Source organism: Gallus gallus, chromosome W, assembly GCF_016699485.2.
Source record: "Gallus gallus isolate bGalGal1 chromosome W, bGalGal1.mat.broiler.GRCg7b, whole genome shotgun sequence".
NCBI lineage: Eukaryota > Metazoa > Chordata > Aves > Galliformes > Phasianidae > Gallus > Gallus gallus.
The window spans coordinates 4909842-4927736 of NC_052571.1; the positions used below are offsets into that span (position 1 = coordinate 4909842).

Consider the following 17895-nt stretch of genomic DNA (forward strand, 5'->3'; position numbering starts at 1 on the left):
ATAGTTAGTAAAATAAGTTCTCCTTAGATCGTTGCCGCTGCTCTGTTTTTTTTTTTTTTCGGGAAGCCAGGGGGCCCGCGAGCCTACTGCCCCCCTCTCACGAGCACAGATTTATCTAGATAACTCCACGACACCCTTTCTCCCCATCTATCTTACTCTCCCTCTCTCCTGGCTCCCTGTCGTGCCCCTTTCTCCCTACCTCTCCCTCCCTCTAGGCGTGCTGTAACGCCCCGTTGTACCTTCCTCCCTCTCTCTCGGCTCCCTGTCACGCCTCTTTCTCTTTTTCCCTCCCTCCCTGCCAGCTCCTTGTCTTACCCCTTTCTCCTTTTCTCTCCCTGCCTCCCGAATCCCAGTTTTACCCTTTTCTCCCATCCTCTCCCCATCTCCCAGCTCTCTGTTGCACCCCTTTCTCACTTTATCCCTTCCTCTTCCTCCCTCCCAGCTGTCTGTCGCGACCCTTTCTCCCTTTCTCTCCCTGCCTCCCAACTCCCTGTTGTGCCCCTTTTCCCCTCCTCTCCCTCCCCTCAGCTCTTTGTTACGCCTTTTTCTGCCTTCCTCACCCTCCCTATTGGCTCCGTGTCGTGCCCCTTTCCCCCTTCGCCTCCGTCCCTCTCAACTCCCTGTCATGCCTGTATTTCCCTTCATCTCGCTCCATTCTGGCTCCCTGTCATGCCCCTTTTTTCCATCATCTTCCTCGCTCTTGGCTCTTAGTCATGCCCCTTTCTCCCTTCATCTCCCTCCCTCCTAGCTCCCTGTAACACCCCTTTCTACCTTCCTCTCTTCCCTCCCAGCTTCCTGTGGCACCCCTTCCTCCCCTCCTCTCCCACCATCCCTGTAACCTGTTGTGCAACTTCCTCCCTTCCTCTCCCTCCATCCCAGCTCCCTTTCGCACCCATTTCTCCTTTTCTCCCTACCTCTCCCTCACTCCTGGCTCTCAATCGCACTCCCTTTCTCACAAGCTCTCCCACCCTCCCACCTCCCTGTCAAACCCCTTTCCCCCAACAACTCCCTCCCTCCTGGCTCTCCATCACACCCCTTTCATCCTTTTTCACTACCTCTCCCTCCATCCCAGCTCTCTATCATGCCTCTTTCTCCCTACCTCTGCTTCCCACCTGGCTCTCTCTCTCATGCCTCTTTCTTGCTTTCTCACTACTGCTCCCTCCCTCCTGGCTCTCAGTCGTGCTCCTTACTCCCTACCTCTCCCAGCTCACTGTCAAGCCCCTTTCTCCCTTCCTCTTCCTCCTTCCCAGCTCCCTGTTGTGCAACTTCCTCCCTATCTCTCTACACCTCCCTCCCCCCCCTTTCTTCCTTCATCCCTACCTCTCCCTCCCTCGGTCATGGTTTTGTCATTTTGCTATTGGTATTCCACATCATAACATCATGTACAGCATGGGTAATTAAATGGTTAATACTCCAGTTCTGTGGATTGACAACCTTCCAGATACCTGCTTCTCAAAAGAGAAGAAAAACTATGTATCCCAGAGGACTTCACAGTCAGAGAAGGAAGGTACGTCACGGAAGTCACGGGATTTGAGTCACGTGATCAGGCTCTCTCACTCTCACTGCCTGGCAGACGGGTGGGTGTGCTTCCAAGCTGTGCACCTTCATTCAAGTAGACCTTTCGGTTTCAGAAACTTTCTCTCTCATTTTATTTGATTTATTAGCCTCAATTTCAATTAGATTGTATTATAGTGTGTTATCTTGCATTCCGATATCATAGTTAGTAAAATAAGTTTTCCTCCTTAGATCGTTGCCGCTGCTCCGTTTTTTTTTTTTTTTTTCCCTCTTTGAGCCCAGCTCCTGTTTCCCTACCCCTTTCCCTTTTTCCTTCCCATTTCTAGGAGCCAGGGGGCCCATGGGCCTACTGCCCCTTATCACGGGCACAGATTGATCTAGATAACTCCGTGACACCCTCCCAGCTCTCTATCGTGCCTTTCTCTCTACCTCTCCCTCCCTCCCAGCTCCCTTTTGCACCCCTTTCACCCTACGTCCCCCTCCTTCCCAGCTCACTGTTGAGTCCCCTTCTCCCTACCTCTCCCTCTCTCCCAGCTCTTTCGCACCCCTTTCTTCCTTCATCCCTACGTCTCCCTCCCGCCCAGCTCTCTATTGTGCCCCTTTCTCCCTACCTTCCCCTCCCTCCTGGCTCTCCATAGCGCCCCTTTCTCACTCCGTCTCCCTCCCACCTTGCTCTATGTTGTGTCCCTTTCTCGCTCTCTGACTACCTCTTTAATTCTCTCTCCCCCTTCTGGCTCTCTGTCGTGCTCCTTTCTCCCTACATCTCCCTCCCTCCCAGATCTGTGTCATGCCTTTCTCCCTACCTCTCGCTCCCACTCAGGTCTCTGTCACACCCCTTTCCCCCTTCATCCCTACCTCTCCCTCCCTCCCGGCTCTGTCATGCTCCTTTCTCACTACCTCTCCCTCCTACCCTACTCCCTGTCACGCCCCTTTCTCCCTTCATCTCTGTCCCTCCCAGCTCTCTATCACGCCCCTTTCTCCCTATTTCCTCCTCCCTTCCGACTCCCTGTTGCACCCCTTTCTCCCCACATCTCCCTCTTTCCCAGCTCCCTGTTGCACACATTTCTCCCCATCTCTCTACATTCCTACATCCCCCTTCCTTCCCGGGTCTCCGTTGCACCCCTTTCTTTCTTTCTCACTACCTCTCCATCCATCACAGCTCTGTATCACACCCTTCTCCCTACCTCTCCCTCACTTCCAGATCTCTGTCACACCCCTTTCTCCCTCCCTCTCCCTTCCTCCTGGCTCTGTTGCACCCCTTTCTCCCTACCTCCCCCTCCCTCCTGGCTCTCCATAGCAACCCTTTCTCACTCCCTCACCCTCCCTATTGGCTCTCTGCCGTGCTCCTTTCTCCCTACCTCTCCATCCTTCCCTGCTCCCTGTTGCACACCTTTCTCCTTTCATTTCTGTCCCTCTTGGACCCCTGTCACATCCCTTTCTCCCTTCCTCCCCCCCAGCTCTCTGTCGTGCCCATTTCTCCCTACTTCTCCCTCCCACTTGGCTCTCTGTCACATTCCTATCTCGCTTTCTCCCTACCTCTCTCTCCCTCCTGGCTCACTCTCGAGCCCCTTTCTTCCTATTTCTCCCCCCTTTCCTTGCTCCCTGTAGCACACATTTCTACCTTTCTCCCTACCTCTCCTTCCCTCCTGCCCTCACTGTCGTGCCCCTTTCTCCCTATGTCCTCCTCCCTCCCGGCTCCCTGTTGTGCCCTTTCTTTCTTTCTCCCCCTCCCTCCCCGATTCCTGTCTCACCCTTCTCCCTTTCTTCCTCCTTCCCGGCTCTGTTCCCGACTTTATCACTCTTTCCCTCCTGCCCTCCTTCCTGGCTTTCTCTCCCTCCCTCTCTTCCTCCTTTTTGGCTCTCTCTTGCGTTACCTCACTCTTTCCCTCCCCTTCTCCTTTTTGTACTCTCTCTCTCTCTCTCTCTCTCTCCCCCTCCGTCCCTCTCCCTTCTGGCTCCCTCTCCCTCTCGGCTCTCTCTAGCTCTCCCTCCCTCCCCTCCTTTCTCCCTTTTGTCTCCCTCTCCCCCCCCCCAGTTTTGTGATTTTTGTTGTCGGTATTCCACATCATAACATCATGTAAAGTAGTGGGAGTTATAGTTAATGTTCTGGTTCTGTGGAATGCCTTTTTTGGGCATTTTGGTTCTCGGAGGGGAGGAGCAGCAATCCCCAGAGGACTTCACGCCTAGAGGAAGAAAGGTAGAGCTCCTGGCAGGTCATGAGCTCTCTCTCTTTGTTCGCTGCTGAGGAGCACATGTTCCCCTGCGTTTTCACCTGCAGTCTATAGAGTAAGGCCTCGGTTTGGACACACTCATTTTTGTTTGATTTGTTGGCCTCAATTCCAATTGTATTGTGTTGTATTGTGTTATCTTGCATTCTGAGATCATATTTAGTAAATTAACATTCCTCCTCAGATCGTTGCCACTGCTCTGTTTTTAGACCCATCTACTATCTCCCTACCTTTCCCCCTTTTTCCTTCTCCTGGGGCACAGGTCCATGAGTCCCCTGCCTCATTAGTCACAGGGCCGGGCTGGAGCGGCCTGTAAACTGTTGACACTTTTTCTTTTTTTTCTGGGCTGCTGGGTCTGTGGGCCTGCTGTCCCCCTGTCACAGACACAGATCTAAAGACAACTCCATGACACCCTCCCTCCCTCTCCCTTTTGGCTCTCTCTTGCTCTCCCCCTCACTCTCCCTTCTGGCTCTCTCTCTCTCTCACTCTCCCTCCCTCCCTTTTGGTTCTCGCTCTCTCTCTCCCTCCCTTCCTCTTGGCCTCCTCTCCCCCTCCCTCCCCTCCGGCTCTCTGTCCTCCCCCTCCCTCCCCTCCGGCTCTCTGTCCTCCCCCTCCCTCCCCTCCGGCTCTCTGTCCTCCCCCTCCCTCCCCTCTCTCCTCCCGGCTCACTCTTTCCCTCCCTTCTCCCCTTCCATCCTTTTAATTGTCCATACATGTTTAATTCCACAGCTTTATGTACTACATTTTAATCAAAGTGAAGTCTTTTCAGCATCTGAAATCAAACTCCTGTCATTGTTTCTTTTCTAGGCCCTTTTCAGTTTTTAACCTGTATTTGCAACCAAAACTCACTAGTTTGAAGATCTTCTCAATCTTCAATTTAAGCTAAGTTGCACACTCATGGTCCTATTACAATAGTCTGAGAAAACTATTTCTTTCTTGACCCACCATTTATTGCCACTTAAGATTACTAGATACTCTAGAATTAACATTGCAGTCTACCCTTCTATATCATTTTCATTATGTCCTCTCAGAGTTGTATAATCACATTTCTGATAAATAATTATTTGGGTGTATCACTTCCATTTTCTTGTGTTTTTAACATCTCAAATTTTAACTAAGACATAGACTTTACTTTAAAAATTTATATAATATTTTTCCATCAACTGCTACTGTTAAGGTAAAAAGTGAAACAGTCAGCAGAACTTACTTACCCTTTTCATCATCAGTACACTTGCCAAGGTAAGGTGGAATTTCAGCCTGATACTTTGAACCAACCATTATTTCCTGAAGATGAAACAAAAAACATGGGAGATAAATATTTACTTAATATTTTTCACATAGATGCATTATAAAAAAAAATAAAAAACATCATTAACTTGGCATTCAGCAGAAAATTCCAGAATTAAGGTACAATTTTAGATACATTCTGTAGATCTTTAAAACTTTGCTATAAAAAAAAATATTTGAACTGTTGGTGTTTTTTTGTTTTATGAAATAATTATTACCTTTCTCAAATCTTCGGATGTATTACCACTGTCTACCTCCACATCTTCACCATCTGATTCTTTATCTCCATCACAAGTAGTGTTTGCTTCAGACACAAAAATGTTTGGTTTTAGCTAGGAAGCATTTTCACTTCAAACATAACTACAGTAAATTGTTTATTTTTTGAAAGAAGCAGCTGCTTTTATTCAGGGACACATTGATCACAAGTCTGTTGCTCTACACTTCTATCAAACTACAGCATCAAGTCAGAAAGCACTGGTACTTAGTATACTGCCGAACTGAAACATTTATCATGACTGTAACTGAGACAACCTAACGTATTTCTAACGGTCAAAAGGGAATAAAATCATTTTTCTTCTCTTGTTTTTTCCCCTCTCCCTTTTAGTGAAGGCTTACACATTATAGAAAAGGTATGAGAAAACAAACCTTCAGGGCTACAACTTAGCCCCAGTTAATCACAAAAATGTATGTTGAAGGCAAGTCTTTATTATCTATCAAAGCCTGTAATTTGAAGTTTTAATGGGTATTCAAAACATTCTTTTAAACAAGGCTGCCTCAACATGGAATGAAGATATAGCAGCGATATACAAAATAGAATAAGCAAAAGGCAGATTATTGCTTTTTTTTTATTATTTTTTTCTCCCCTCCTTGGGAAGAAAGACAGCAAAGCATTCGAAGTATTTCAAATACAGTACTTCACAGAACTACTCATATTTTAGAAAGTGGAACACTGTGGTACTGGGTTCTGAAATTTTTTACAGATATATAATTCCTGGTAGAATGTAATCTATCATTACAATAAGATTAAAGCTGACACACTTTCAGTGTCATATTCATTAACAGTTCACAAGCAATGTTTAAGTGCCAGCAAAGTTGGGGTTTGCTTAATTTCAAGAGCATTATAGTTTTTAAGGATTTTTGTATCTCTCCTTAAATAAGAATCTTACACTACAGAATCAGCAACATGCTAAGAACTACACCTTCAGGTGACCGAGGCAGCACATCATCTTCATCATCTTTATTTAGCAGGATGAAATTTCCCCCAAAAATAGCTCAAGATACTTGCCAAATTAAAACCATGATAAAATCCTTCACATTGTCCTAACTCCAGTACACCGCTGAACAAATGAGTTGCAGTAAGGTAACGAGGAATATGTGGTCCATGTTGGGTAACTGAACCACTGGTTCCCAAATCCTTCCCATCATAGCTCTATGGGAAGTGAAATTTTGGTGGTCATGGGTTCAAAGGCCCCATCCCTTATAAAAGCACTGGCTCACCCTACAAAGTCCTATAGAAAAGCGATGTATGCGCAAAAGGAAATAATCACAAAGAAATCACAGCCAGACTCTCATTCTCCAGCTGAACTGAAGCCACTAGCTTAAAAATAGCAGCAAAATTTTAGTAGAGAAACACTAACTTAAAAGAATGGGCTATATATTCATGTCATTCACTTTCATTCATATTCACAAATACTGAAAATCATAAAGAGTGTTCCTCAACACCACATTAACTATTAACTATGAAAAGTTACTGTATTTGCATAGAAATTAATTGTATTTTGGCTTTGAGCACAATACCAAATGTAGGTCTTTCAGGTAATTAATAATAACAACCAAAGATAACATTCACATACAACATCCTCCAAAGCACTGTTTCTCAACCATCAATAAGTCAGCAGTACTCTGCAACTCTGATATTTTAAGCTAGAAAGTTGTATGCAATGACAATGCAATGACAAGACTGTTTTAAGTGCTGTTATAAAAGTAGATTTCCTACATCTTAATGGCCGAGGAAAGAAGTCTGTAGCCTCATGTGAAGTAACTGATGGTGTCAAGTCATCAGCAGAGGACTGTGTTTCTTCATCATCACCTGACAAGAGGTCTTTAGCTATTTCCTCCTGTATCATTAAAAGAAAATAATTAAGTAATAGACAGTCTGAGATTATTTAAGTATGGACTGGTGAGCATTTAGATTCAGTAAATTATTTCACGGTAAGTACTTTTAGCAGACTGTACTCCCCTAATTAAAAAGCTAGTTTGCTCCTCCTAAATCTAAGAAGAAACATAACTTCATTTCAGAGTTGAACATGGGTTTGTTTCCCCTTTGTCTTCTATTAAAATAAAGGCACAAGAAGTAACCTCTGCAACTATCAATCTCAGACATGCTTCCAACCACTTCCAATGAAAAATATCAATGATAAGTCCCTCAAAACTTTATAATTTTGTCATTCTTTATATCACAGATACACTGAAGCTTTAAGAGGCTGTTACCCATATACTCTAGAAAAAGAAAATAGGCCAGGCACTTCTGCAGGCTTTTGCTGAGAGGACAGTTACAGAAAATAGACAACCCATTATCTTTCCAAAACACACCAAAAACTGAAGTTTTCAAAGGAAAACAGGAAAAAAAAGCACTAGTAGACATATTTGAACTCCTATGTATATAGGTTAGGGAGGGAAAGAACTATATTAGACAACAAGTTGACTACATTTTTGTAACCTCAACACAGTCATGAATCTAACGAGAATTAGATGTGCAGAGCCATAACTATATTCATATTCAACTTTCTATGGGGTTTATCTGTAAGTGATGTATGTTTAAAAAAAAAGCAATATATACTTACTATCTACAGATTTTATAAACAGAGTAAAATCTCAGAATTCAATTTTGGCCTGCAAATCAGAGACACCGAACTTTCTTTTTTAAACATCAGCAATGTATTTATCTTTAATGACTATGTGTGTTACTATCTCTGTCTCCCTCACTCACACCCATCCACATAAGTTTTGGTACATGACACTGTGACAGGGTGCTTCCCCCCTCCCCCAACCCGCAACCCTGTTCAAGCAATAACCATCAGTGGCATCTGTAACAGATGCATCTGGTCATGATAGTTGCACTGAGCTCAAGGTGTTATCTGTCTCCCCTGAATACACCACAATAGTCAAGGGCTAACAGAGCATGCACCAAATATTACTGGTATGCAAATATGAATAGGAGTCAATCATCCTACCACATAACTAGGGAATGTCCCTCCTACATGGCAGAGGGCTGCATGCCAGGACCTTCCCTTGAGCAGGGATACCTACCTCTCAAGACTACTCCTCGAGGTTGAGAGATTCCTTACCTAATCACATATACCATTACAACAGATACTTAATATCTTGTAATCTTAGCTAGTGATATAAAGAATGGATTGCACATCCAATCCTTTAGACATAAACCACTGACCAGGGGGGCCACTCTGAACCTTGCAACTCATCAGGAGGCTTTCCCTAACAGCTCTGTCTGACTGTTCTCTATTTGATACATAACGAAGTGACCTTGCCATCATAATCTGTTTAATAACATATTTATCATCAGAACTTTGTTAAAGTGTCTCATATCAGTAAACCATATTGCTCTTTTTCTCTGAGTGCAATCCATCATTCATTCTGCAACAGACACGTTGGAAGTCAGAATTATTTCTGAACATTGTATACATTAAAATAAAATGTAGATCTTTTCAGGAAAATCTCACATCTATTTATTTATTAAATAAATCTATAGTTCTTTGGATGTAGTTTAGAAGTATTAACTTATTCATTACTCGTTTGGAGTAATATAGTGTCACTGAATTGCACTTAGAAATGCAGAGCAAATAAGTATAATTAGAATCAGATTCTCAGTGTCCTTGAATATGAATGAATACAGTAGTTCTTGACTGTATATTGAAATTAACAAAGATAGGCATTTTGTAACATCAAGAGATAAGGAAATGTTAAGTATTATTTGAAGTCACATGGATTTCTGTTTTTAAATTGTAATACTGGGAAAAAAATGGCTCTGACTTACTTTATCTAAAGTCATATCTGGAAGTTCATCTGCAAGTTCACTTGGAGAGCTATCTGCACTGGAACCTGCCATAACTGGAATCGTGGGTTCATATCCATAGAATGCCAGTAAATCTTCCAACGGCATGTTTCCTTCCTAATACAAGAACATTTATGAACATCTCAACATATTAGCAAATACTTGTAAACTTTTCAGGCCTAAAAGGATAAGATATATTTTGGGAAGAAAAAAAAAGTAAAAAAAAATTAATTTGAAGTAGGAAACTTGAATCAAGATTTAAAATATTTTCAGGCACAGGAGTGAAACAATTCATCACCATCTCTCTTAGCATATAGTGAAGTTTCATCAAGATATTCAAGAAAACTGTTTACTAGATGAAAGTAAATAGCAATTGATCATTAAAAATTTGCTCCTTATCTGATTCATACTGTAGAGCATAAGTGGCTTGTATTTCTTCAATACTAGAAACACAACAACCCCCCTACAAGAGAGAACTACAGAAAAACTTGAAGATTCTAGTCCTACACAATTACAGCTGCAAGTGTGCATTCAGAAACTCACAAAAGTAAACCAAAATAGCAAGCTTTTGTCTCCTCTTTTCATCTCTTGCACAATATATTTTATAACAACTGCTGAGAAAGCAATAGGAGAAAGACAGCTAATGATCTGAAAGGCAAAATAAAAAAGACAAACCTGCATTTATAGTTTTCTTTTCCCAACAGTTTTTGGGCAAGTAATTTTGCTAAATATCATATTTCCATCCTAAGACAATTATATCATTTAATTCAACAATGAATTAGAAATATTTTCTGATATTTATACCTTTAAAAGTTAAATCACCTTCAAAAATTTCTTGTTGAACTCATATACTGATTGAACTGTTTTCTTTAGTCAGCTAAGGTCTTAATCCTGCAAAGACTTTTCACAATGGTTTACTGTAAACTCATGTTCAAGTCTTTCCAGGATGGAGACCTAGAGTAATAGCATTTAAGATGAGTAGCTCTCAGCTCTTTTTCCTTTTAGTATAGAGGAAATAAGATTATTTTGTAGAGCAATAAACTGATTTTAACCATGACATGACAAAAATCTAATTGTAAGGGTAGCAGGACAAGAATTCAAGAGTAAAACACTGACAATTGCATATTAAGAAAATTTATTTTTACATTGGCTACACAAACACAGTTTCATATTTGATGCCAGAAATTACACTCTCAGAAACCCGTTGATCAAAACCCAAAGGTATACTACATGGCCTAAGTAAATCACTGAACAGTAGCATCACTTTATGGGCGTTCAACATTCAGCATGTTTAAAATGAGTGATACGCTGACATGGATGAACAAGAGGTGAAAAAAGGAAAAATCATAGAATCGTTTGAGTTGGAAGGGACCCTTAAAGATCATCTAGTCCAACACCCCTGCAACAAACAGGGACATCTACAGCTACATCAAGTTGGTCAGACCCCGTTCAGCCTGACCTTGAATGTCTCCAAGGATAAGGCTAACATCACATCTCTGGGCAACCTGGCCCAATACCTCACTACTCTTATTGTAAAAAAAAAAAAAAATATTTTTATAACCAATCTAAATCTCCCCTCTTTTAGTTCAAAACCATTTCCCCTTGTCCTGTCACAGCAGACTCTGCTAAAGAGCCTGTCCCCTTCTTTGTTATAACTTTCCTTTAGATACTGAAAAGGATGTTATCAGGTCTGCTTGGAACCTTCTTTTCTCCAAGCTGAACAGCCCCAGCTCTCTCAACTTGCCCTCATAGGGAAGGCACTCCATCCCTTGGATCATTTTTGTAGTCCCCCTCTGGACATGCTCCAACAGCTGATCATGCTTCTTTTGATGCAGCCCAGGATGCAGTTGGCCTTCTGGGCTGCAAAGGCACATTTTTGGCTCATGTCCAGCTTGCCACCCACCAGTATCCTAAGTCTTTTTTGGCAGGGCTGTGCTCTATCCTTTCATCCCCCAGCTTGTATTGGTAGTGGATGCTGCCTTGACCCAAGTGCAAGACTTGGCTTCATTAAACCTCATGAGATTCTCTCTGGGTCCACTGCTCAAGCCTGTCTAGGTCCCTCTGAATGGAATCCCTACCCTCTGGTATGTTGACTGCACCTCACAGCTTGGTGTCATCAGCAAACTTGCTGAGGGTATACTCAATCCCACTGTAAATGTCATTGATGAAGATGTTAAAGACCACTAGTTCCACTACTTACTCCTGAGGGACACCACTTGTCACTGATCTCCATCCAGACATTGAGCCATTGACCACCACTCTCTGGGTACAATCTTGCAACCAGTTCCTCATCCATCAAACAGTCCACTCATCAAATCCATATACTTCCAATTTGGAGAGAAGGATGTGGGATATTGTGTCAAAGGCCTTACTGAAGCCCAGACAGATGACATCAGTGGCTCTTCCCTTGTCTACTGATGCAGTTACAACATCATAAAAGGCCACAAGGTTGGTCAGGCAGGACTTGCTCTTGGTGAAGCCATGGTGGTTATCCCATATCACCTCCCTGTTTTCCACGTGCCTTAGAATAGCTTCCAGAAGGATCTGCTCCATGATCTTCCCCAGCATAGAGGTGAGGCTAACAGGTCGGTAGTTCCCTGGATCATCCTTTCTACCCTTCTTAAAAATGGGTGCAACATTGCCTTTTTCCCCTCACTCACCAAGGACTTCGCTTGACCACCATGACTTCCAATATCATCAAGAGTGACTTGGCAACTATTCCCATGGAAATAAATAGGAGGTGTTCCTTTCAGAGAGACCTATGTACATGAGCTAAGAACTAGGAAATCGTTCTTTTCACCAGTCTGGTAGATACTATGGAAAAAATGTTGTTATGGCATTGGATCCAATATCAGTAGCTTTTCACTATAATATGTTTCCTGTTCACTGTCTTGAAGACAATGAAGAAAATTCTCAACTGAGGATGAAATAGGATAGATAGATAAAGCTCTGGATTCAGTTTGAACATTATTAACAGGGTCTAAGGTGGCATGTAATTACATTTACAACTAACTAAAATAGCTGTGGGGTTTCGTTATATATCTTCTCAAGATCACCCTTTTCCAATGTAACTCTTGAACAGAATACCCTGAAAAACATTTTGGATTTTCATAAGTACTCATTTATTATTATTATTTTTTTTAGTTAAGGACAGCAAGTGTCATTTCTTTAATTTTTATCTATTTAAACTTGTGCTTTAATTATATTCTTTCAGTGAAATTTTTGCCAAAATAATGCTGCAAATTAATAGTTAAGCATGAATGCAACACCTAACTAAATTACTACATTATGCATCATTAAAACACAGAAGCTTCTTGCAAATGAAAACATGCTTTTTTGTGTGCGTGCCTTACTTTCTGCTTAGAGGCCTTTTGTATGTAAGCCTGAGAAAAAGAGTATGCTTGAAATGAGAATGTTTTACATGAACAGGCAAATACTCATATGCATATCCATATGAACGTAGGTTACTCTGAAAGTAATGCCATCTATTTATTTCCATGGAAACCACAACAGATACAATGAGCAGAATAACACTACTTGGTAGAGCAAATTCTCAGCTACAAAAGGCTATTTTTCAACATAATCACCACCATTAGCTATGTATTTTCACCAGCAATAAACAAGATCCTGCATGCTACACTCATAAAAACCTGCACCAGCAGAGGTGACCCACTGTTTCACAGCTGCTATGACAGTATCGTTGCTAGGAAAACGTTGCCCATGCATCCATTTTTAATCAGTCCAAACAGAAGGAAGTCAGAAGGTGCCAAATCTGGACTATACAGTGGGTGTGGTAGGACCCACTGATGGGAAATGTGCTCACAGTCTTCAAATTGCTATGGGGCATGGCACTATCATGTTGAGAGAGAAAGGCTGTCTTCTCTGGCCTGATTCTAGAAGTTTGAGCCTTCAGCTTAGTCAGCATCATGGTACAGAAAACAGAGTTAGTGGTTTGTTTGGGTTTGGGGAAATCCAAAAGGATGATCCCTTTCCTATGTAAAGTGCACATCACACATTACCAGCTGAGGGCTGCATCTTGATCTTTTTCACCTTTGAGGAATTCACAGGTCACGACTGCATAGACTGCTGTCTTTACTCCAGCTCATAGTGGTGACACCATTTCTCATCACCAGTACTGATGCAATCCAGGAAACTGTCACCTTCAGCCTCATATTGGTTCAATAGGCCCTGACAAACCTGTATACAGTGTTCTTTCTGTTTCTATGTGAGCATTCGTGGGACTCATCTATCCCGAATTTTTGTGATATTCTAATGTTGCTACCATCGTTTCCAACACACTGAAGCTGATATTTAGTTCAGTACAGTTCACTGGTCATAATTTGCTGATTCACACTGATGAGCTGATTGAGACACTTCATTTTGCAATGTGACAGATATCCATGGCTGCCTGGAACATGGCTTGTTTTTCACATTGCTGTCACCACTGCTGAACTGCACCACCTACCTCCTCACTGTGCTCACATCCACTGTTTGGTCTCCATAAATGTTCAGCAAGCATCGATGAATATCAATGGGTACAATTTTTTCCCCACATGGAAGAATTCAATTAGATACCCCTTTGCTTCATATGCACTTCCATGTCAGATGCCATTTTGTCAGACTGCCCCTCTGCTGCCATCAATCACACAGCAACAAAATGTGATGGAATACTGGCAGGAAGGTTCACCCTCTACTATCATACTACCAACATCTGCCTCTGATGTTGTAGGCCAACATAATAACATAGGAGGCATTACTTTTGGAGTAGCCCTTGTACTCTCAAACCAGCTTCAGTAATTTAACCTCTAAAGTAAAAGCATTAAATGGAAAAAAAAATAATCTGAACTTTACACTAATACATTTGAAAAGCTAAATTCAGTCTTTCTGTGACAATACACTGCTATATCCTAAGTAAATCTGATTTTATTTTCTTTAAACAAGCTGTAAACACATTTTGCAAGAAACTATATTATACAATACAAACTAAATCCGTTGAACGTTCTTTTCAGTAAAAGAGGTACAGCACACATAGACATTTAGGAGATCATGAGTCACTCTTACCTTTTCTAAATCTTCAATTTCAGAGCTGAAATTTTTGTTATCTTCCATCATTTCCTCCTCTTCGAGAGTTTGCTCATCATCATAATCATGAACCAGCATTTCAGCAGAAGGGTCAAAGTCATGATCCTCAGACGATAAGGAGCCAACTATTAAAAAAGCCCCGTATCTGAATCATTTTTTCTACACCACCATATAAGGTCACATCAGAAAAAAAATAAGGTTACATGAATTCTTTTGCATACAGGGTCATAACTCTCAATGGAATAACTGGAACAAACTCCTAACTACCTGACAAATTCAGTTGTTTTAGCTGGCCTTCCCTTTCCATATTTATAAGTAACAGGCACAGTTTTCTCTCTTGCAGCATAATGTAAATACTTGGAAGAACTACATAAACTACTCAAATAAAGTTTCAGAAAGTACAATCTCAAATGAGTGTTTTTCTAGCTAAAAGATTGTTCAAAGCATCCTTGAAATCATAATTAAGGCATACATGTCACAAGATTTCTGATACTGCAAGAATGCCAGCTTTACTTCACAAATCAAGAGACTGTGATTTATTGTCTCTGATTCTATTTATAATGATTTATACAGTAACTAAGCTAGTTTTTTCTACTGGTAAATGATTAATTTAAGTTTATGAATCAATTTCCTAACAGCAAAATAAACAGTGAGACTCACTTCAGATTAGTTTACTCTCACAGATGAGATGTTTTACTAAAACTAGCTTAACTCTCAGCATTTGATCTAGAATGAAAAAATAAACATGGCAGAGCCTCAAAAAATATAGAGGAAAATATACTGGAAATAACTAAATGCTTCTAAAGAATCACACTAATTAACAAGTCATTATGACAGCTTTATGGTCCAATAGACACTTTTTTCCACTACTCAAGAGGATACTTGCGAGTCATTAAGTAGTACTGCTATTTTAAGTGCACTTTTTCAACCGTTAGAAAGGTTATCATTAGATTCAAAAAGTTTTAAAGATGCAAATATTCTGCACCACAGTCAGCGATCTACAATGAAAATTACTGAAATATGGGGTTGCTTTGTTCTTTAATTTTTATTTTTCTCGATCCTGAAAGCCTTAAGAAAGTAAACAAATTAGGATATTTTTCTTTAACTTCTAGTTTCCTCTTCTAGTTCTTACATACTATTGTTCTGCTGCAATCCTTAGTTTACCAGCAGCAAAAAGGTTTATTAAAAGTTATTTCCACATGATTTTTTTTTTGAGCATCAACAAAAATCCTACAAATTTACAATCCTCTTTTTACAAAAAATAATAAAGCAGTATTCCCTTATTATACTACTTCTAGCCTTCAGAAACACTAGTATATGTTAACACTTGTGAATCTTAAAGCATCTAATTAATTTTTCAGTGATTATGTTGTGTTTATTCCTTAAATGCAAGTAATTAAACTTTGTCCATTTAGCTTGCTTAAGACAATACCGAGCAAGTTCATAATACCATACCATGCAGAAATATTCAGGTTTAAAATGCTTTTTATTCACATGCTATTAATATTATGGTCTCATGTAGCTCTCAGCATAGTTGATAATACTACTTCAATTACAATAATTACACATTGAATTTTTCTGCTGTTACATCCTGATCCCACAGCTTTTCAAGAACTGTGAGCTGTCTTAATCTAGTGTGTGTATATATATATATATATATATATATATATATTATTGTTTCTAATTGTTGTTCTAATTCATTTTGAATAACAAGTGGAAGGTCTACGCAACTCTCATATAAAAAGATACACTCAGTGGCACTCGATATCCAATTTAAAACCATATTCGAGTAATATGAGCTCATTGAATTTAGTAAGAGCAGTTAAAAAGAACAGTTAATACAGAAAGCAGTTACACAGAAGTGAATGCACTCCTAAAATACTTATCCGTAAGTAGCCCTATTGATGTTAAACATGCTCACTTGTGTGAAGTATTCCAATGAACCTTAACAGAGCTTCAAGCCTTAATGGTTGTATATCACTGTGATTTAAAACATTTTCTGATATTATCAAGAAGTAAAAAATTCATACAAGCCTGTAGTTAACAGCATCAAGCAAGTCCCTCTCTCCTGATTTAAAAGTACTACAAAACTTTGCTTTCATTTTGTGCTCCAAGCAGCCAGTTATTAATTGGGGCTGGAGCTAAGGGAAGAACTCCACAGCACATGCAGGTGACACGTTAGGTGACCGTGAAGCATTAGAAAAACTACAAAGCAAGAAAATACAGCTGTGTAAAGGAATAGGAGAGAGCACAGCATGCAGGTAGGATGCCAAGAACTGGCAATGACAAACCTGGACTCGAACTCCCAAAGGATGCCTGCGGGGAAAGTAGAGCCAGGTGAAGCGTGGAGTTCTTGTAGTCTGGAACAAGGTGCCTCACCCCACAGCAGGTAGGATTCACCATTTTACATCCCCTCCCCTCTGTCACCACAGCTTCCTCCTCCCACCATTCTCTTTCTGCTTCTCTCCCCACACAGGCTGCTGGCACTACCTCTAGCCCCCATCTCTCACTCTGCTTACCCCGCCATCCCACTTACCCTCTACTATTCCTCCTTCCCTCATCCACTCTCTGTCGCTCCGCTTTCCTCCTCCCTTAGTAAAATCCAACCAGGAGCCGCAATCAGACTGACCCAGTGCTCCTTCACCCTCCATTCCCAGCGGGACATGGCAGCAGCAAGCAGCGAGAGACAGGCAGACCGACTGGCCGCCGCCTCTTTTCCACTCCCAGCCCAAGGCTTGCTCATTCTCCCGCCCACCAGGCGCTGCAATAGCAGCGCAGCCGGTCCAGATCGGACCCCAGCACAGCCGCCGCGTTCCCTTCCGCGGCCCTGTCGGCCACCCGCAGCCTCCGAACCCGACACCCGCGCTGCACGGCGCTTGCTGTGCGGCCTAGTCCTGCAGACACCTGGCGCCGGTGACTCCGACGGCCACCCTGCTACTCCCCCGCACCGCTAGCCCACCCTAGAAGTGCCTCACGTGGACGTGGAAAGCCAGTCGGTGACAGAGTGCCTGCAAGAAACCGCCCTAACTCCGACACCCCAACCCTATTTCCCCGCTCACCTCCGCCATATTTGGACAATCAGGTTGAGCAACAGCGCTAGCAATGAGTACCCGGATGAGGCCGCTAAACCAATAGCAGTCGCGGAGTCGGAGCCGGCCGGGGAGGAACCAGAGAAACTGGCGGGACGGGTGGGATGGAGGAGGAGGCGGCGGCCCCGGTGTCATCCCGGGACCCCACCTCTGGCGGCACCTTAGCTGCTGAGGGTTCTTAGCCCGTCCTGGATTTGCCCGGCGCGGAGGGGGCACTCGGCACAGGCCTAAGAGCTGAGGCTCTTTCATGGTTTTATGATTTTTTTGTTATTGGTATTCCACATTGTAACATGTAGAGCACTGGGACTTAAAGAGTTAATGCTCCAGTTCCGTGGACTGTTGGAAATATCCAAATAATTTATCAGGACGGTATCTCTGATAAAACAGATTTTATTTGCAATTGCAATGGCAAGCCTCCTGCAAGCAAGGAGAGCACACAGAAAACAGTGTTACATCTTTTATGCCCTATCACTCGACACTTATCACTTTCTCCCCTGGTTCCTCATTGGCTGAATACTTCAGGTTCACAATCTTCCCGACGCTCAACTAAACATAAATTGTTGCTAGCTAAGCATATATTGCTAATTAATTAACTTCTCACACTTGGTCACTCAATACTAGA

General features: G+C 42.1%; 1 protein-coding gene across 7 annotated transcripts in view; it reads right to left on the bottom strand.

Moving 5' to 3' along the window:
- Nucleotides 1–17288, bottom strand: part of LOC426615 (mesoderm induction early response protein 3-like) — a 152043-nt gene extending 134755 nt beyond the window's left edge. For 2 of the 7 annotated variants that reach the window (XM_015300439.3, XM_015300438.3), the window contains exons 1-7: nt 17244–17288; nt 16476–16500; nt 14164–14309; nt 9085–9219; nt 7027–7147; nt 5249–5334; nt 4955–5027 (exon numbers count right to left, since the gene is read on the bottom strand). In XM_015300439.3, coding sequence (XP_015155925.2) covers nt 4955–5027; nt 5249–5334; nt 7027–7147; nt 9085–9219; nt 14164–14309; nt 16476–16500; nt 17244–17252 — 595 coding nt within the window. In that variant the 5' untranslated portion in view covers nt 17253–17288. Of the gene's footprint in view, nt 1–4954; nt 5028–5248; nt 5335–7026; nt 7148–9084; nt 9220–14163; nt 14310–16475 lie in introns of all 7 variants that reach the window. The other 5 variants (XM_040655237.2, XM_015300440.3, XM_040655238.2 and 2 more) reach the window with 4 other exon arrangements.
- Nucleotides 17289–17895: the final 607 nt, after the last annotated feature.